This window comes from Neofelis nebulosa, chromosome 16 (assembly GCF_028018385.1).
Source record: "Neofelis nebulosa isolate mNeoNeb1 chromosome 16, mNeoNeb1.pri, whole genome shotgun sequence".
Classification (NCBI taxonomy): domain Eukaryota; kingdom Metazoa; phylum Chordata; class Mammalia; order Carnivora; family Felidae; genus Neofelis; species Neofelis nebulosa.
The window spans coordinates 48371719-48393072 of NC_080797.1; the positions used below are offsets into that span (position 1 = coordinate 48371719).

General features: G+C 38.3%; 1 protein-coding gene, 2 long non-coding RNA genes and 1 pseudogene across 3 annotated transcripts in view; 2 read left to right on the top strand and 2 right to left on the bottom strand.

The window, feature by feature from the left end:
- LOC131498065 (glyceraldehyde-3-phosphate dehydrogenase-like) overlaps positions 1-10598 on the top strand; it is a 141676-nt pseudogene extending 131078 nt beyond the window's left edge.
- LOC131498070 (uncharacterized) overlaps positions 1-15101 on the bottom strand; it is a 65745-nt gene extending 50644 nt beyond the window's left edge. Inside the window, exon 1 of the long non-coding RNA XR_009255273.1 lies at positions 14988-15101. This is a non-coding gene — a long non-coding RNA (uncharacterized LOC131498070). The remainder of the gene's footprint in view (positions 1-14987) is intronic.
- On the bottom strand, positions 11556-14820 carry LOC131498071 (uncharacterized). The gene is made up of 2 exons (XR_009255274.1): positions 14693-14820; positions 11556-11800 (listed from the first exon to the last, which is right to left on the bottom strand). It is a non-coding gene; the product is annotated as an uncharacterized LOC131498071 (long non-coding RNA).
- Positions 14988-21354, top strand: part of DHX40 (DEAH-box helicase 40) — a 47493-nt gene continuing 41126 nt past the window's right edge. The window contains exons 1-6 of the mRNA XM_058704919.1: positions 14988-15119; positions 15962-16129; positions 17399-17544; positions 19592-19711; positions 19905-20132; positions 20365-20431. Coding sequence (XP_058560902.1) covers positions 15008-15119; positions 15962-16129; positions 17399-17544; positions 19592-19711; positions 19905-20132; positions 20365-20431 — 841 coding nt within the window. The 5' untranslated portion in view covers positions 14988-15007. The remainder of the gene's footprint in view (positions 15120-15961; positions 16130-17398; positions 17545-19591; positions 19712-19904; positions 20133-20364; positions 20432-21354) is intronic.

Genomic DNA, 21354 nt, shown 5'->3' on the forward strand with positions numbered 1-21354 from the left:
TCTGGGTAGGTGCAAAAATCTTCCACATTGATTCCTCCTTACCTCCTTGTTTCTCTTCAAAATAGTGTCTGGCTGTATTGAAGGATTTGTGATCTCATAGTGTCAAGGAGAGAAGAGGCCTGTGGGGTCTCAGGATGCAAATTGGGCCTTGTGGCAGAATGGCATCTCTGTGGACTGGTAGCCATTGAGGGCCCCTTTGGGATGTGACAGGTCTTACTTGCCCTTCAGGCAGTGTGCTGGTATAATCGCTGGGTCTATGATTTAGGCCAACCTCTCTAAATACTGCAGCCTCTTAGTTTCTATGAGACTCTTCTCTATTTCTGTCCTTTCTCACCAGGATGCCCTGTAGGCCACACAGGAGCCAGGACCACTGCTTCACATGCTTCTCTTTGTCACTGCTGAACAATCACCGTGTTGGATGTTGTACCAAGTCAAATGGAAGCAGAACAAGCCACTTTCCAACTTCAGCTTTCTCCTCATGCTAACTTACCTCCCTTCTCTAGAAAGTTGCCCTGGGGAAGGATCCTTAAGTCACAGGGACCTCTTTCCCCTTCCAAGGTCGCCCTTCACCCTCTACTTCTTCTTTCCTTCTGAATAGGCTTTCTCCATATCCTCTACTTCACTAGGAGGTGGGCACTGTATGGCTCCATCTTGATGGCTGACAGGGCATCCTGTCTTCCCAGGGGTTTAAAAAATAGTGTTCTAGCTTCTTTTTGAGGGAGCAATAAATGCTCTTTTTCCCATGGTGCTCAAAAATTATGACCATCAAGTTAACTGACTTGAAGTTATTATTTTTTAAATAACTTTTTAAAGTGTACTTATTTTGAGAACATCAGAAAGCACAAGCAGGGGAGAGGCAAAGAGAGAGGGAGAGAGAGAGAGAGAGAGAGAGAGAGAGAGAGAGAGAGAGAGAGAATCGCAAGCACGCTCCATGCAGTCAGTGCGCAGAGCCTGATGTGGGACTCAAACTCACAAACCATGAGATCATGACCTTAGGTGAAGTCAGACACTTAACCTACTGAGCCACCCAGGCACCCCGCTAACTAACTTGAATTTAAATAAAATCTTGGAAGAAAAAAAATAAAATAAAAATGGAAAAAAATGATGACCATCAGGGAGAGAAAAAAATAAATTTGTGATTTCATATTTTAGGCTGCTCCTCATTTAAGGCCTTATATGAAGACAAAATTTCAAAATGAGTTTCAGAAAAAATTCCTGTCTGAAGCTTGAGATGGGTTACAGTGAGGAAAATTACATTCCAATTCTTACTTGGAGGACTTCGATCCCATTTCTTTTTTATTTGGCCTTGTCCCTTCTTCTCTGTCTTCTCCAGCATTGAGAATTCTCCCAATGACAAAAGACACACATTACCTTGAACATACAGAGAGTCAGAAAAAACAAAAACATGGAAGCAACAAAGCTCCCATAAGAGGTATGTACCTTTTATATGGCTTGATTTCTTTCCTTCCTTTAAAAAATACCAAGCGTTGGTAAAGAGAGTGTTTTGGATGCATCATATGGACAGGAATACAGTCTTGGATCTCAAGGGTCTTCTATCTTCAACTTTTCTGCAAGCCGCTAGAGGGTCATAGAGATAACCAGGAAGACCTGTGGTATAATACAGTGGCTTTCCACTGTTTTGGGATTCTCTAATGTAGAGTCAATATTTCAGATACACGGAAAAGTACAGAAAATAACATGATGCTAACTGTCTATGTATCTGACAACAAAACTTAACATGTTGCCATATTTGTTTCAAACTCTTTCAAAAGAAATACAAATTACAAATGTATTTGAAACAACCTTCCCTCATTCCCTTCCTACTTACTATAGGTACCCAGAAGTTAGTATGTATCCCATGTTTCTATAATTTTACTATGTAGGTATGGTCCATGCTATTATTTTTTTGTGTTTAAATTTTTATTTAAACAATATCATGCTATAAGTATACTTTTCCAACTTTACTAATATAGTAGAATTTATTTCTACTATTTTATTTTGTGTTTTCCATTTACCATGGTTTTTCTTTTTTTTCTTTTTAATGTTTTAATGTTTGTTTAATGTTTTTCTTTTTTCTTTTTAATGTTTTAATGTTTTTATTTATTTCTGAGAGAGAGAGAGAGAGACAGAGACAGAGCAAGTTGGGGAGGGTAGAGAGAGAGAGGCAGACAAAGAATCCAAAGCAAGCTCCAGGCTCTGAGCTGTCAGCAAAACCCCTGATGTGGGGTTTGAACTCACATGCCGTAAGATCATGACCTGAGTCAAAGTCCAACGCTTAACCGACTGAGCCACCCAGGTGCCCCACCATAGTTTTTCTTTACTTAGTTTTCTATACTTTCCTGACTTCTACTGAGTTATTGAATTGTTTTTCTATCATCTTTACTGCCTTGGATGTTATATTAATATATATTAATAATTTTAAAATATTAACCTTTATTATGGGATTAAAAAGAGTTTCTCTGGTAAATAGATGCAGCTTCAAGTTTATTTACATAAAGCTTTATGTGATATAGAAAAAGTATCAGAAAACAAAACTTGCTCTTTTCTTTTTTCTTTTTCTTTCTTTTTTTTAATGCTTATAACATTATTTTTGAGAGAGAGAGAGAGAGAGAGAGAGCGAGCGGGGGAGAGGCAGAGAGAGAGGGAGACACAGAATCTGAAGCAGGCTCCAGGCTTCGAGTTGTCAGCATGGAGCCTGACGTGCGGCTTGACCTCATGAACCGTGAGATCATGACCTAAGCCAATGAACCGTGAAATCATGACCTGAGCCAAAGTCGGATGCTCAACAGACTGAGCCAGCCAGGTGCCCCAAAACTTGCTATTTTCGTATAGGCTTATACAATTTTAAAATTGGTCTTTTCAGGGAGCCTGGTTGACCAGTTGGTTAAGCATCCAACTCTTGATTTCTGCTCAGGCCATGATCTCACCGTTAGTAAGTTCGAGCCCCACGTGGGACTGTGTGCTGACAGCACAGAGCCTGCTTGGGATTCTCTCTCTCTCTGCCCCTTCCCTGCTCATGCACACGCATGTGCTCTCTCCTACCTTCAGAATAAATAAATTAGCTTAAAAAATAAATAAAATAAAGTTGGTCTTTTCTTCATTGTAATTAGCCATTTAACATTTAAACATTATGGGACACCTGGGTGGCTCAGTTTGTTAAGCGTCTGACTTTGGCTCAGGTCATGATCTCACAGCTCACAGCTCATGAGTTTGAGACCCACATTGGGCTTTGTGCTGACAGCTCAGGGCCTGGAGCCTGCTTCAGATTCTGTGTCTTTCTCTCTCTGACCCTCCCATGTTCACGCTCTGTCTCTGTTTCTCTTTCAAAAATAAGTAGACATTAAAAAATATATATAACATTGGGGTGCCTGGGTGGCTCTGTTGGTTGACCTTCCAACTTCGGCTCAGGTCGTGATCTCACGGTTCGTCAGTTCGAGCCCCGCGTCAGGCCCTGTGCTTACCGCCCAGTGCCTGGAGCCTGCTTCAGATTCTGTGTCTCCCTCTCTCTCTGCTCCTCCCGGGCTCACACTCTGTCTCTCTCTCAAAAATAATTAAAGATTAAAAAAAAATACACATATAACATAAATAAATAAATAAACGTAATTAGACTTTAAACTTCTTTTTTTTTTGCTTTCTGAATTTTTCTTTGTTGAGAAGTTCATGGTTGTCAAGTATATTTTCTTCATAGTGGTAAAATTAAGAATTTGCTTCTCTTTTAGATTTATGAAAATATACACTTTCTTTTTATGCAATGTTTACTCTTAAATTTATAGCATGCACACTCAACTAGGTCGAAGATATTGTCAGCCTTTTTTGAACAATACACGATATTAGAAGATTCACCCTCCCATTATTTATGTTACTTAATATTTTGGTTTCAAAAATCCAATTTTAAAACCAAAATTTGGTTTTAAAAAATCCTTTTATATTTGAAGTATTTATCATTACTGCTTTTTAATACTCAACATTAAATTAGATTTACCAGTATTTTTACTATTCTTTCTGTTCACAGTTAGTGCTTGCTGAAAATCCTGTTTCCTGTATCCAATTTCTTTCAACTTAAAGAAAATACTTGAGTATATTTTAAGCAACAATTGATTATTGGTAAACGATTTTAGCATTTGTCCTAAAAAATCTTGATTTCAGTCTCACTTTCTTCTTTAAGTTTATTTATTTATTTTTGTGTGAGAGAGAGCGTGAGCAGGGGAAGGGCAGAGAGAGGGAGAGAGAGAATACCAAGCAGACTCTGCACCATTAGTGTAGAGTCCAGTGTGGGGCTCAAACCCACGAACCACGGGATTGTGACCTGACCTGAAACCAAGAGTCAGACACTTAACCGACTGAGCCACCCAGGCACCCCATGATTTCAGTCACACTCTTGCATGACAGTTTGAGTATAGACTTCTTGATTGTTTTCCATTAACAGTGTGGTGATGCCTATTATTCTATTGTCTTTTCTCCTCAATTTTTGTTGATGAGAAATCTGCTGATAATGTATTATTGTTCCTTTGCAGGAATTTTTTTTTTAATCTTGTTGCTTTTAAGATTTTCTTTCTATTGTTGCTGTGTTTCACTTTGTTTAGGTGTACATGATTTTCATTTTTCCTTTAATAGGGCTCAGAGATTCCCTGCTCAAATATTGCTTTTTTCCTACTCTGTCTATTCTATCACTCTGGAACATTTGAACATATAGGTGGCCTTTTCATTACCTTCTCCATATCTGTTAATTTCCTTTTCGTATTTTCCATCTCTTAATGGTTAAGTGCTACATTCTAGGTGATTTCCTTAGCTTTGTCTTCTACTTGGTTACTTTCTCTTGATTTATTTAAACGCCATTGGGGCGCCTGGGTGGCGCAGTCGGTTGAGCGTCCGACTTCGGCCAGGTCACGATCTCGCGGTCCGTGAGTTCGAGCCCCGCGTCAGGCTCTGGGCTGATGGCTCGGAGCCTGGAGCCTGTTTCCGATTCTGTGTCTCCCTCTCTCTCTGCCCCTCCCCCGTTCATGCTCTGTCTCTCTCTGTCCCAAAAATAAATAAAAAACGTTGAAAAAAAATTTTTTTTAACGCCATTGAGTTTTTATTTTATTTTTTTTTAAGTTTATTTATTTATTTTGAGACAGAGAGCACACACACACACACATGCATGAGTGAGCTGGGGTCAGGACAGAGAGAGAGGGAGAAAGAGGATCCCAAGCAGACTCCATGTTGTCAGCAAGAGCCCGATGTAGGCTCCATCTCAGGAATGAGATCTTGATCACGAGATCATGACCTGAGCTGAAATCAAGATTTGGATGCTCAACTGACTGAGACACCAGGTCCCCCTCCACTGAATTTTTAATTTCAATGAATTTTTATTTTTGACTGTTTTATTATTTTTCGAATCTGCCTGTTATTATTTATTTATTTAAATGTTTATTTATTTTTAAGAAAGAGAGAGAGAGGCAGAGTGTGAGCAGGGGAGGGGCAGAGAGAGAGAGGGAGACACAGAATCCGAAGCAAGCTCCAGGCTCTGAGCTGTCAGCACAGAGCCTGACACGGGGCTTGAACCCACAGACTACAAGATTGTGACCTGAGCCGAAGTCAGACGCTTAACCAACTGAGCCACCCAGGGACACCTGCGTATTTATTTTTATAATCTTCTCTTGTTTCATTATGGTTTCTATTCTTTTGTCCTTTTAATACTTTAAAACACTTATTTTGTAGTCTCTTCAAGACTTTCCTATTATTTCTAGTTCTTGGGGTACAGTTTTCCTATTTGCTTGTTTTCCTGATCTCTCTCATGATGGTTTATTTCTTCATCTGACGTGTAATTTTTTTGTTGTTGTGAGCTCATCTTTAGTTGGATATGTTTACTCTATGGAAATTATATTGCACTCTGAAAGCATCCTCACAGGAGACTGTCCCCACATAACAGTTTTTAATTTTTCTATAGATTTGCATTTCCTATCTGTTTCTGGTATCTAGGGATTTTTTTCCCTTAGGTTTTACAAGCATATGTATGTTTTTGTTGCATAAGGCAAGAATAGACCACTCAGATTTAATTAATCAGCTTGTTGAAAGTCCCATGTAGTGAAAAAGATAAATTTTCTGTCTAACTTGCAATTGGATAAGGAGACACAGCTAATTTAATGTAAAAATTATGCCTAAGTGTAAAGTCTTGGAATTATCAACTGAATGTCAGCATTTTAGTAATCCTTAGATTACTAAATAAAATTTGTTTCCTTTGCCTAGATTATGTTTCCTTGGTGTGTGTCTATTTACCTTGTCATGATATTTGTAAACACAGTGGCATTGGATAAAGGCTGGTGGTATTTTTTAACTGGGTTTAATTTTGCTTAGTCAAATTTTGTGTCTTAGATGGAAAAGTACTGAAAATGCAATTGTAGATAAAAGCCTACTTTATAGCAAATATCCATATTTAATAAGTAGAAATAAAGTTATGTGACATACACAGTTGGTCTGGAGATTTGGAAAACTACTATGGGCTTTTCTCTGCCTCTGCCTAGTTGTATGACTGTGGGCAACTCATTGAAGATCTTTAAGTCTCAATTTTCTCATCTCTAAAAAAGGGGGTTGGCAGTTTTAAATTCCACAATTCTAGAGAGTGTAGAGATACATAGTGTCATTTGAAAATACGTTGAAATCCTAACACTGCCAAATGAAATAAAATGAGAGGTAGAAGAACCAAGACACAAATTGCTCTTTTAAAAATAGGATGTAATATTTGGAAAATAAAGCTAAAAAAAAAACTAAAAAGAAAAGTTGAGAAAACTCTCAAACAAGATTATCACAGATTTTAACTGTATAATTTAAAAATGCAAGTCCCGGGGCGCCTGGGTGGCTCAGTCGGTTAAGCGTCCGACTTCAGCTCAGGTCACGATCTCACGGTCCGTGAGTTCGAGCCCCTCGTCGGGCCCTGGGCTGATGGCTCAGAGCCTGGAGGCTGCTTCGGATTCTGTGTCTCCCTCTCTCTCTGCCCCTCCCCCATTCATGCTCTGTCTCTCTCTGTCTCAAAAATAAATAAACGTTAAAAAAATTTTTTTTAAATAAAATAAAATAAATAAAAATGCAAGTCCCTTTGCTAAATTTTTCTACTATGAAGTGATGGTGCTTGAACAATTGCACAACTGTGTGAAAAAATAGAACCTTGACCCATACCCAACTCAACTCAAAATGGCTTAAACCCTAAATGTCAAACTCAAAACTGTCAAAACTCTAGAAAGAAACACATGAGAAAATCTTTGTGACCTTTGATTAGGCAAAGATTTCTTAGATACCACCAAAAGCACAATCAAAAGAGAAAATATTGATAGACTGGACTTAATCAAAATCAAGAACTTCTCTTTGGATGACATAATTAAGAAATTAAAAGACAAGCCATAGATTAGGCCAAAATATTTGCAAAGTATATATCTGATATAGGACTTGAATCCAGAATCTATAGGTAACTCTCAAAACTTAATAATGAGAAAATAAGCAACCCTTCCCTCTCTCACACAAGTTGAGAAAAGATTTGAATCCAAGGTATATGGACTATAACTAAATATGTAAAAAGATGTTCAACATCATTGCCATAGGGATATGTAGATTAAAACCATAAAGGACATACCACTACTCATTATTTGAATGGGTAAAACAAAACAAAACAAAAATACTGTTAATACCAAGTCCTAGCAAGGATGAAGGCAACTGGAATTCTCTAGATAGCTGGTAAAAGTGCAAAATGCTCCAGTCTCCTTGGAAAAACAGTTTTGCAGTTCTTATAAACATACATTTATCATTGGACCAGAAATTCCACTTCTGGGTATATACCCAAGAGAAATGAAAATGGTCATTAAAAAAAAAAAAAAAAAAAAAAACAAACCTGTATGTCAATGTTTATAGTGACTTTATGCATGATCACCAAAAAGTGGAAACCATATAAATATCCCTCAACTAATGAACTTAATAAACAAATTGTGGTATATTTACACAATGGAATACGACTCAATAACCCAAAGAATTGAGTTACTGATATGCATTATAACTATATTCAACTCTAGATGAAACTCAAGGTAATTATGCTGAATGAAAGACCTATATGATTCCATTCATATGACATTTTGGAAGAGGCAAAATACAGAGATAGAAAACAAATCAGTGGTTGCCAGGGCCTAGAGGTGAAGAAAGGGGTTGATCACAAAAGAGCTCAAGGGAATTTGTTAAAATAATGAAGTGTTTTATAACTTTATTATAGCGGTGGTTACAAACCATATGCACTTGTCAAAATTCATAAAACTCACAACTATACACTAAAAAAAAAAAAGATGAGTTTTGCCATTTGGAAATTATCCTTCAACAAACATGACTACTCTCAAAAGACTTATAAACAATGCTTATCACAGATTTTAATGGTAATACTTAAAAGTATAAGCTCCTTTGAGGGGTACCCCACTGGTTCAGTTGGAGGAGTGTGTGACTTGATCTCAGGGTCATGAGTTTGAACTTTGGGTGAGAGATTACTTAAAATAAATAAATTAACTTAAAATAACAAATATAGTCTCCTTTTTTTCCAATGAAAAAATTGTATCATAACAGGGAATCAATAAGGAACATAAAATTAAAATACCAAAATTAAAAGTATCTGCAATATAAAATGTATATGCTTTAAAATAAGTATACTAGGGGTGGCTGGCTACCTCAGTCAGAGGAGCATACAACTCTTGATCTCGGGGTTATGAATTCGAGCCCCACGCTGGGTGTAGAGAGTACTTAAAAATAAAATTTAAAAAAAATAATAATAAAGTAATAGTAAATATATACGGTATTTAAAAGATTGTAATTTTTTTATCTTTTTCAAAACTTTTTGATTTTATGAAATGAAAAAAATTGTTTTTCAAAGAAATACTACCGTTTCATTTTTCTTTCAAATAATATTGATGATGAAATTTCAGGAATAAACCCAGCTTGCCACCTTCAGGCAAGTGAAAGATTTACAGAGACCATGACCAGAGATAGAACATTAAATTTTGTAGATTTCTCAATAATCCATAATCAATCATATTTTGATCACTGTATTATTACTGCCTTTGTGAAATTTTCTCTATCCAGGACATTTCCCTGGCATTTACTGGAATATTCCCAACTTTCAAAGCTCAGTTCAAATGCCACTAACTCCAAGAAGCCTTCCCTGATCACTCTAGCTAGTTTTTCCTCTAAATATTTTATCTCCTTAAATACATGTAATGTCATTGAAGGTAGTGACCATGTCTTACACATATTTTTATGCCTTTGTATGGCTATTAAAAAGGGTACATATAAGGTTCTCTGCTCCTCCCTGTTCAACAGACAGCCGCATCTTCTGGTGCAGTGCCAGCTGAATCCCAAGACACCATGGTGAAGGTCAGAGTCAACGAATTTGGCCATATTGGGCACCTGGTCACCAGGGCTGCTTTTAACTCTGGCAAAGTGGACATTGTCGCCATCGATGACCCCTTCATTGACCTCAACTACATGGTCTACATGTTCCAGTATGATTCCACCCATGGCAACTTCCATGGCACAGTCAAGGCTGAGAACGGGAAACTTGTCATCAATGGAAAGCCCATCACCATCTTCCAGAAGTGAGATCTCGCCAACATCAAATGGGGTGATGCTGGTGCTGAGTATGTTGTGTGGAGTACATTGAGGTATTCAACACCATGGAGAAGGCTCACTTGAAGGGTGGGGCCAAGAGGGTCATCCTCTCTGTCCCTTCTGCTGATGCCCCCATGTTAGTGATGTGCATGAACCATGAGAAGTATGACAACTCCCTCAAGGTTGTCAGCAATGCCTCCTGCACCACCAACTGCCTGGACCCTCTGGCCAAGGTCATCCATGACAACTTCAGCATCATGGAGGGACTCATGACCACAGTCCATGCCATAACTGCCACCCAGAAGACTGTGGACGGCCCATCTGGGAAGCTGTGGCATGATGGCTTACAGGCTGCCCAGAACATCATCCCTGCTTCTACTGGCACTGCCAAGGCCATGGGCAAGGTCATCCCTGAGCTGAATGGGAAGCTTACTGGCATGGCCTTCTGTGTCCCCACACCCAATGTGTCTGCCGTGGATCTGACTTGCCACCTGGAGAAAGCTGCCAAATACGATGACATCAAGAAGGTGGTGAAGCGGGCACCAGAGGGCCCCCTCAAGGACATCCTGGGCTACACCGAGGACCAAGTCATCTCCTGCGACTTTAACAGTGACACCCACTCTTCCACCTTCTACGCTGGGGCTGGCATTGCTCTCAATGACCACTTTGTCAAGCTCATTTCCTAGAATGACAATGAATTTGGATACAGCAACCAGTTGGTGGACCTTACGGTCCACATGGCCTCCAAGAGTAAGAGTCCCCTGGACCACCAGCCCCAGCAAGAGGAAGAAGAGAGAGGCTCTCAGCTGCTGGGGAGTCCTTGCCCCAACTTATCCACCAAAACACCTGAGAATCTCCTGACCTCCAGTTTCCATCCCAGACCCCCTGAAGAAGGGGAGAGGCTTGGGGAGCCCTACCTTATCATGTACCATCAATAAAGTATACTGTATCCAGCCAAACAAAACAAAACAAAAAAAGTGTACATATGAGAGTTGTGTATTCTAATATTTATTGAATGAATACATGAATGAATGGATGAATGAATGAATGAATGAATAGGAAGTCGGAGTCATCACTGAGCCTTCATTTGAAAGAGGGTCTATTTTACTAATAGAATAATGGAATTCTACACATTTATTCAAGATTATATGCATATGTATAAAGCATCAATTTTCATTGACAATGATTAGAAGTGTCTCAATCTTTATTAATCTTTTGATTAAATTATAACATTCATGAGTGATTTAATGACTGCATGGTGAGGATCTTTATGATACTAACTCACATCTTAATATCTGGACAACAGAAACATAAGATTAAAAAGAGAAGAAAGTGTGATGGTTTCTTTTACCTTTGAACTGAAAGATGGATACTTTGCTAAGTTCTAGGATATGTCCGTCTATTTTTCCTCCAAATCTCCAAGTTGCTAACATCTTACAGACATGTTAGTATAATACATAACAGTGGCATGGTGGTGCCTGGGTGGCTTATTAGGTTAAGTGTCTGATTTTGGCTCAGGTCATGATCTCATGGTGCGTTCGAGACCCGCATTGGGCTTTGCGCTGACAGCTCAGACCCTGCTGACAGCTCAGACCCCAGATGGAGCCTGCTTCGGATTCTGTGTCTCCCTCTCTCTGCCCCTCCCCTGCTTGCACTGTCTCTCTCTCTCTCAAAAATAAATTTAAAAACATTAAAAAAACCCACAACCCGCCCCCCCCAAAGAAACTGATATGGTGTCGATCACATCACTCATAGAAAAATTCCCAACTGTTTCTATCTAGTTCTACCTGGTTTAGGAGTGAGGTTCTTCTTCATGCTTCCACTCCCTCCAGAATGTACAAGCTCCCCTCCCTCTCTTTCAGGGCTACATATCCAAGACTGCTAAATGACAAACGTCATAGGTTTTGGTTTTTTAAAGGAGGAGGGGTCCACATGTGAGGATGGTTCATCTTCTTGAATTCCTTCTATTAGAACTTTCAAGCCTATTTCTCTTGCCCACTTTGAGGGCTCTAATGCCTTCTAGTGCTCCTTATTTTTCATTACATTCTTCCTTCTTTCTTCCCTATTTCTAGGCCCAGTCCTATCAGTCCTGAGAGAGAAAATAACCAGTTCTTCATGTACAGGAGGCTCTAGTCTTGGCCCTCAGGTCAGCAATGTCCTTGAATCTTTGTTTCTACTTGGGTGAGGGCTGAAAAGGAAGAAAGGCCCTTGGTTTACAAGTAGGATAAAAATAGAGAAGGAAAATACAGAGAAACAATCAGATTCATATCTTGGGATACAAATCTGCTACAAATGCAGATTTATGACACTTACCCTGACTAAAAGTTTGTTCTGTCTCTTCCAATCCTGCATCTTTTCTCAAAATGTGAACTTGCTTTTTCTCCTTCATCAGTACCTCTCTTCATCAGTTTCAGCTCTCGAAACACACTTTCTAACTGTTCCCGATGATTTCATTGACCACATCTTTTTAAAATCATCATATATACACTGTAGCAGTGGCATCTTTTTCTGGCTATCCTTTTCTTTCCCTTTCATTTACCTTGCTTGATTCTAACCAAACATCTCCAAACGCATTATGTATGTTTTCAATTGACTCTCTAATTCTCTTTTCACCCACTTACAATCTGCCTTCTCTCTGCCTCTCTTTACCAAGACAACCATTGTTTTGGTCAAATTTATGAATTTAAAAAAATCCATTTATTTGACACCATTGCTCACTATCTTTCCCTGACTTCCTGTTTTGATTAACTTTCTACATCTCACCACTTGTCTGGTGTTTGTAAATTTTTGGGTTTTTTTGCATTAATTTCTTTGATAATTTTTCTTTCTGCTCCAGTTCGTTCGTTCTTTCTTTCTTTCTTTCTTTCTTTCTTTCTTTCTTTCTTTCTTTTTTTTAACATTCATTATTGAGAGACAGAGAGACACAGAGCATGAGCAGGGGAGGGGCAGAGGGGGGGAGACACAGAATATGAATTAGGCTCCAGGCTCCGAGCTGTCAGCACAGAGCCCGAACTCACAGACTGCGAGATCATGACCTGAGCTGGTCTGTCACTCAACCAACTGAGCCACCCAGGCACGCCTCCAGTTATTTCTTCTACATTGTAACATTGATTCTGTATTCTCCTATCTTTCCTGGAGATGATTTTAAAATTCTATTCCATTGTTGTACATCTCTAATATTGAGGTTTCTTCCTGTCTTTTGGATGGTCAGAAACAAATTTCTTGGATTCAAGAACATTTTGAAAGACTGCGTATGAGATAATAGCAGCAGGGTGCAATTTATACTCCTCACATTTCTTTAAATATAACTTATTTCAGGTTTTTCTTGTGACCCAAAGGTAACAGGAAATAGATTGAATGTTGTTTGCAATACTAACCTTTCTTCTTAGATTCAACCCATGTATTTTCTATTTTTATTGCCTATTTGTATCTTGTTTGCCATTGAAATTTGTAAACTAACTCGTGGGGAAATAATTGTTCTTTTAATTTGGAGTAGCCTGGAGCATATGGCTATTAATGGTAACATGTTTTAAATGTCCTTGATTTTAAAATCAACAATGTTAAACAACATTTGAGTTTTTCACTTTTACTTTTCCTTATTCTTGGTTTGCAGGGGTTTTTCCTGGATACTCTCATTAGGTGATTCTCAATCAAGAATGGAGTCATTCCATAATAGTTAACTTGCAAACATTGAAAGAAAATATATTAGGCACCAAGATTTAGATAATTTAGAGAATTCCATCTCCCATCACTGTATAGTGGTTATTAATGTGGCAAATCTTGGTCCTATTACCTCTTTGTTTTATTGTCTTCAGCAAGTGTGTGAGCCTTGATTCTCTCATGTGAAAATTAGGTATAACAATAACCTACTTCTCTTTTTGTGGGGAATAAATGAAAAAATTTATATTAAATGCTTGACTATTAAGTGCCCAATAAGTAGTAACTATCATTGGTCTGAAATGATTCTGTTCACTTTTTTATGAAGTGACTTTGATAGTATAGTGCCATATACTAAAATACCATGCCCTGTTATTCACCAGTACTTTGTGCTACAAATGTATTTTTTGCTTTGTTTTCTGACTTGTAAATATTTTGAATTTCTAAGAGAATCTAGAAGGTTGGGAGATTCCTTTAATGGATGAGAGAAATCTGACATATTCTCCTATTGCTAGGTTTATTCCTGTAGCACCCAGGTTTTAGAGCTATAGAGCTGTTAGCTGGATTTCATTTGGTACCATTCAAAATCCAATAAGTTTGCATTTTAGGAGATGTTAATCAGTCCCACCTAAAAGCAGTTGGTACATTTTTATGAGCACAGAAAAATCTTGGGGTCCAATGACATCGTTTGAAGCCTGATCAGATAGGAGCATAGTGGCCTTTAATTAATGGTGAAGGGACAACTTTGAGTTGTCTTGTTTGACAGGAAGTGTTGGTTAATTCTAACAGTAAGAATAGTTGAAAAGCCCAGGAAACAATCTTCTTCCAGCATTGATTTTGTTACAATTGATACTACTTACAAAATTGGAAGATTCTATAATAAGATTCCCCACACACACACACACACACAAAGTACCTTTTCTGAAAAAGTCGCCCCACCTCTGTTGTGTATTTGTTTATCCTTTCAAGTATTGTGGTTTCCAAGAAATCCATATCCATTAAGTGAGCTTAAATCCTCTGAAAATCAATAATTCATTCATCCATCCAGAAAATTAAACAAATATTGATGGCTTATTTTGAATTACTTTGCTGGGCCGAAATGTACTGTGGTTTTCTAAAGTTCCTGCTTTTGTGTCTAGTTGTGAGAAAGAGGAAGAAAATAAATTGAAATGCAGGGTCCTATGAAGGAAATGCATAGCGTGTGGGCCGTAGGTTTTGGACACTACAGAACTCGAAGTTCAGCTCTGCAACGCAGTAGTTCTGAAATGAACAGGTGATTACAGACTGAGCAAGGTGAGAATGTGTCCTGGAAACGCTGCACTCTAGAAAGGTTCCAGTTCTGGCAAAGGGTCACATCACAATAGGTGTGTGCAAGCAGAACAGGGTTACACTGACCACAGTAGCTTAGTAAAGGGATTATCACCTGGCTCTTCTGCGCACAAGTGGGAGAGGGCCCTTCTGGACCTTGGGGCGGCATCAAGGCCCAAGGCGAAGCACACACCCGAGGATGGAGGGAAACCCTCGGGGGTAAGCCCCCGGTTGGGGGCCCGGCCAGGTCGCGGGTGTGGGGAAGCTTTCCGGCGGCAGGGCGCCACGTCACCTAACAGCTCCCCCTCCCCTCGCTCCAAGTCGCACGCGCGGAAGTAAACACCTCGACGTCATCAGGGCGCGTCTTCGCCTTTCCCCTCCCATCTCCCCAGATCGGTGGACGTGCTCACCTCCGCTCCGGGCCAGGTCTATGTCCCGGTTTCCCGCCGTCGCGGGCAGGGCGCCGAGGCGGCAGGAGGAGGGTGAGCGGTCAATAGACCTTCAGGAAGAGCGGCCTTCGGCTGTTTCCATCGCTGATAGAGGTGCGGTCCGCGGGACGCTGCGGAGGCCAGCGGGAGTTTCGGCATGGGGGCTTTTGGGGGGATAAAAGTACGCCTTTGGCGAGCAGAGAAAAGTGGAGAGGAGGCTGCAGCGTTCTTCTCGCCGTCCAAGCCGGAGGCGAACTTTGCCTCCAGTGAGCACTTTGGTTTTGAGGGGGGCGGTCCCAGATCCAAGTTGGGTGAAAACCCTGCTGGGGGACAAAAAAGTGAACCCCAACGCCTAGACGCGTTCTGCTCTTAAACAGGCTCTTAAAGCCTTTGTTCTCTACCCATCCAGCCCCCCCCCCCACCCCCCGCCCCGCTCGTCGGGCCGCCAGCCTGCCTTTGGGTATGGTATGAAGGGAGCCAGTTTCCAGGAGCCAGTTTCCATGGTTACCCACCACTTGGCCTTCTGGGATATCAGTCACTCTGAACAGGGACCTAACTTGAACCATGAATCAGAAGCAAACACAGGTGGCTTTTTAAAATTCAGCCGAGAGTTTCCTGCAGTGTTCTAGTTTTTGGTCTATTGTTTAATAAAATTGGGCTTTGTGCTTCTGTATGGGTATGCTCGCATATACATTGCCTTGTGCTAGGCCTACTTTGTCAAGTACTCTGAGTCGTGCATTAGCAAATGCTCACGTTGTTAGATTTTACTAAAAAGTTTTTATGGGCTTGTAAACCCTTACATACCAATTTGACAAAGGTGACTTACCTGAGAAGTCATGGATCGATCCATTCCAGCCCCAAAATTCTGTTGTCTTTCTCTATTCAGTTCTGGGAAATTGAGTTAGAGATATCTTTACAGGCCTTTTAATTGCACAATTGTTTTTCTGTTATTACAGAAGAGAAAGGATGCACATCACAGGAGGGAGGAACTACTCCAACTTTTCCTATTCAAAAACAAAGAAAAAAGCTTATTCAAGCTGTGAGGGACAATTCATTCCTTATTGTTACTGGAAATACAGGAAGTGGTAAAACCACTCAACTCCCAAAATATCTATATGAAGCAGGTAATTTTATTCTCGGATAATATTGGGAGTATTTAAAAAATAACCTCTTGGGACACCTGGGTGGCTCAGTTGGTTAAGCCTCTGACTCTTGATTTTGGCTGAAGTCATGATCTCACAGTTGTGGGATGGAGCCCCTAGTCCAGGTCTGCTGAGAGCGTGGAGCCTGCTTGGGATTCTCTCTCTCCCCCTCTCTCTGCCCCTTCCCCTCTCGTGTGCGAGTGTGTGCTCTCTCTCTAAATAAATAAATAAACTTAAAAAAAATCCTCTTAAAAGCTAATGGGACTCTGTATTGCACAAATACCCACCATTTGTTTTACAGTCCCGATTCTTCTATTGACACACCCTCCCTACATCTTTCCTGCTTTTTTATGGTGTTATTTCACATTCAGGAGTTAATTCAGATGATGTTTTTTCCATTTTTAATTGTCATAATAATCTCAAATAAAATTATAGGTAGATAATGATTCTCTGCTATAGAATGAGGTTGTCTTGCAGTTAACCACTGGGTATTGAAATAATTTTCAGGAGGAAGGGATATAGTGATATCTGTTGCTGACATTAGTATTTCTTGGTTCCTTCTCCAGAGGGTTATCAGGTAAATATTTATTCCCTGATTTCATAACACCAAGCCAACTAACAAATTTCCTACCCTTAAAGTGTCTTTAACTTCAATATGGTAAAACTTCCTATCATAAGGTTGGTATAGAGCAAAATTATATTGGATGTTATTCATATAAAAGATGAAAATTTCTTCTCTGATATTAACTTATTCTAATCCATTAAATCTGATGTGCCATTTTTTAAAACATGGAATGTCTTGTTTTTGCCTACTATTTTTGCAGTAGTATAGTTTTGCATCCTATTAATAAAGAAAAACAGCATCAATTGTAAGATGCATCTCTCAGAAATACTAAAATGGTAAAAATATGAAAGGTGGTATGTTTAAACTTCTGTGGCAAAAGTAAATCTAGGAATTCTGTGGAATTTATGAGATTCCTAGGGATTAAAAATTTTAGACTTATTCTTTAGTGTAAATCATTAGACTGAAATTGGAAAAAGCTAATTAAAATATGTATATTTTGAATATGTATTTTTATTTTTTTATTACTAAAATTTCCATGGTACATCGGGTAAAACGGTATGTTGTTAATTTGCAGGGTTTTCTTTTGGAAACATTTGAACAGTTTGTGTTGATTGGTCAGAAACAATTTAGCTCTAATTGGAAGCAGTTGTTAACAGTTTTGTGTTTTTTACCTCTGTTTTTGATAGGGTTTTCACAACATGGTATGATTGGGGTGACTCAGCCACGAAAAGTAGCTGCTATATCAGTTGCTCAGAGGGTTGCTGAAGAAATGAAATGCACTTTGGGATCCAAAGTAGGGTACCAAGTCCGTTTTGATGATTGCAGCTCTAAGGTACAAAAGTTTTATTGCTATAAGTCCTGTAAACTTATATATAGACAGATTGGAGAAAGTTATGAAAGAGTTTAACTTCAAATTTGCATTTTATTTTATTTATTTTTTAAAGTTTTTATTTTTAAGTAATCTCTACACCCCATATGGGGCTTGCATTATCTTACCACTTTTCCCCTTGGATCTCACAACCCTGAGATCCAAGAATTGCATGCTCTTCTGATTGAGCCAGCCCCTGCATTTATAATTTTAAGAAACAAAGCCTCAGATTAGAATTAATTTTGTTTGTGCACCTGGGTGGCTCCGTCAGTTAAGCATCTGACTCTCAATTTTGGCTCAGGTCGTGATCTCATGGTTTGTGGGTTTTGAGCCCCATTTTGGGCTCCGCAGTGATAGCTTAGAGCCTGCTTGGGATTCTCTTTCTCCCTCTCTCTCTCTCTCTGCCTCTGCCCTGCTCACAGTCTCACTCTCTCTCCAAAATAAACTTAAAAAAAAAAAGAATTAATTTTTGTTGCCCATTGTTAATGATTTGTTGCCCATTGTGAATGAAATAGCTTTCCTATTTTCTCCCTTCTCAGTTCGTTTATAAGTGACATGTTTATTTTTTTAAGGATTCTCTTATTTTTTAGCTGTAAGAACCCTTGATATATAACTTACATTTGCATTCTCTAAAACAATTTTTATAGTATTAAAATATACATAATGTAAAATTTACCATTTTAATAATTTTTAGGTGTACAGTTCATTGGCCTGAAATACATTCACAATCTTGTGTATCCATCACCACTCTTTATTTTCAGAACTTTTTTATCATCTCAAACAGACACTATATCTACTAAACATTAGCCCCTCCATCCCCCCTCCCCCCTCTTACTTACTTCAACAAAAGTAACACTCTATTGTGCCACATTTGCTTCTCATAAATAGTTAAGTTTTTAAACCTGATACTGAATGCTCACCAGTCAGGAAAACCAATATGTCTCCAGCCATTTCATTCAAATGGATATTCAAATGGATATCCATGGTCCATTAAGTAAGACTCTTAAGTAAGAGTGTTAGTTTTGTTGAAGCTTGTGGTAACTTCTATTCTACTTTCCATCTCTATGAATTTACCTTTACTAAGTACCAATTATAAGTTGAATCATATACTATTTGGTCCTTTGTGTCTGGATTGTTTCATTTATCATAATATTTTCAAGCTTCATCCATGTTGTATATTTGTATCGCTAAAGTCAATGGAAAATGGACAACTTCGAAAAGTCAGTAAGCAAGTATTTATCGAGTATCTTCTGTATTCATGGTACCAACAAGTTTAAAATTGTTTTCTTTTTAGTAGTTAATGGTCACAATTTATATTCCCTCAGGATTTTTTAAATCTTGTATCAGATACAAAACAATCCCTATTCGAATATGGTTCTTAATAGGAATGGCCATCATTTATGCACACAGTGACTCCTCAAAATACTGTCTTTGCCTTCCTAATGATCACTCCTGGGGAATTTTCTTTCTTTTGTCTTCCCTTGTTTTATGTTTATATTGCTGTTAACTCGTAGCCTTTGGTTCTTATTCTCACCTTGTTTTAATGCTAGTTGGCTTACATAGTTTTTAAAATAAGAGAGTAGTGAGGGAAGAAGAGAGTGAGAAGAAATTGTGCACCTATTTCGTCTACCTTTTCTCCTGAGTCCTCTAAAACAGTGGCTGAGACGGAGATGGATCGCATTTCATTGCTGCTTCCTACAGCTTGCTCATGTGAAGGCATTGCATTATCTTACCACTTTCCCCTGACTACTTTATATCTCCGTATTGGTCACTTTTGTTGCTTTATCCTAGAATATCCACCTTAGTTCCTTATCTCTGTCCCTGTGTAGGTCACATGTTTTATAATTTAGCATCCTTGTTGTTAGGCTATTTTATGTACTTTTTTATTTAGTCAGATTAGTTAGAATACCTAATTTCTGTACATTTGGGGGAAATTTTAGTCTGTAAAGTAGGGGTGAATTTCTGTAACACTGTATATGTAAGTTGATATACTCTGCTGTTTGAACATTAGGAAACTGCAATCAAATATATGACTGATGGATGTTTACTGAAACATATTCTGGGAGATCCAAATCTTACCAAGTTCAGCGTCATCATTTTAGATGAAGCCCATGAGAGAACTCTAACTACAGTGAGTATTTTAATATAATGGTTATTTATTAGTTTATTTCTTTGGGGTAACTTTTACCTTGTAGAGAATTGTCTGGTCTTACTTACATTTTAATCTGTTGAAATAGGAGTTCTTTGGTTAGGAAAGCAAAATATTTAAAATAAGTTGGTTTTTAGGTATACTTGTGACTTATTAGAAATTTACTTTTTTTCAGGACATCTTATTTGGCTTATTAAAGAAATTATTTCAGGAGAAGTCTCCTAACAGGAAAGAGCATTTGAAGGTTGTGGTGATGTCAGCAACTATGGAATTAGCCAAGCTCTCTGCATTCTTTGGAAATTGTCCAATATTTGATATACCTGGAAGGCTTTATCCAGTCAGAGAAAAATTCTGCAATTTGATTGGCCCACGAGACAGAGAAAATACTGCATATATCCAAGCGGTAGTACTTGACATCCTTTTTATGCCTTTTTTTTATATTCTGATTCTAGTTGATTAAGTAGTTTAGTAATTCATTTGTTCCCTTTTATTTTAATGGCAGCCCTCATAGTTCCTTGCACTTTTGAGAACCAAATTTAATTTTTCTGTGGAACAAGGGGAAATGATTGGGAGTGGGGTACTCTATTTCCACTATATTATATTATAGCATATTATGCTTGTGTTTCTTGCTTTAGATTGTGAAAGTGACCATGGATATCCATTTGAATGAAATGGCTGGAGACATATTGGTTTTCCTGACTGGTGAGCATTCAGTATCAGGTTTAAAAACTTAACTATTTATGAGAAGCAAATGTGGCACAATAGAGTGTTACTTTTGTTGGGAAATCTGGGCTCATATTTAACTCATATTGCCTTTTTATGATTTATCTGAATAGTTGTAGATGTCATGCCTTATATAAGAAATATAATTCTATACTGCCATGAAAACTGCCAGTCTCATTAGTAAACATACATAAAATACACTGACCTTTTAATAAAAAGATATTAAATGGTAAAGTATTAATATTTTTCTTAGTCTGCCTTATATAGAGGTGTGACCACACTAAACAGTCCTGGATCTGAATGATTAATTCCATTATTTCAAAAGACATCCTACCAGCTCCTTTCTTCTTTGAGTGGTGGGATGGTACTGTGTGATAGCAGTACATGAGGTGTTAAATCCATGTCTCATAGGCCTTTTTTGGAAGTCAAAAATAGATTAGTTAAATCCTAAACTAGTGTGATTCTTCAATTAGCAGCATCCTACTAACAGAAATGAGTCATTTCATCGCTCTCCTCCTACTCTGCCTTGTACTGTCAGAAGTGAGACATTGTAACAATTGCTGCCTTTTTCAGATTACTTTAAGTATTTTGAAATACACCTAAATGCAGTATCTCTTGGACTAGATACTCCTATATTAATGATTAACTTTACTGAGTCTTTCTCAAATACTGTGTTAACAAGATGAAAGTCTTGAAGATTATAAACATTTTTATTCCTGTAGAGGTTTAAATTGCTTGGGAACTGGTGTTCAGTTTTTAATTTTATTGTTGAGATTTGGTACAGTTTATTTGTTCATCTCCTTTAGATCAGATGAGATTTAAAATAACTATTATGCAAAACTAATTTTAATCTAGAAGGCTTTTTCCCCCCCCCATTCTTAAATAATATTTGCTGTTCATTT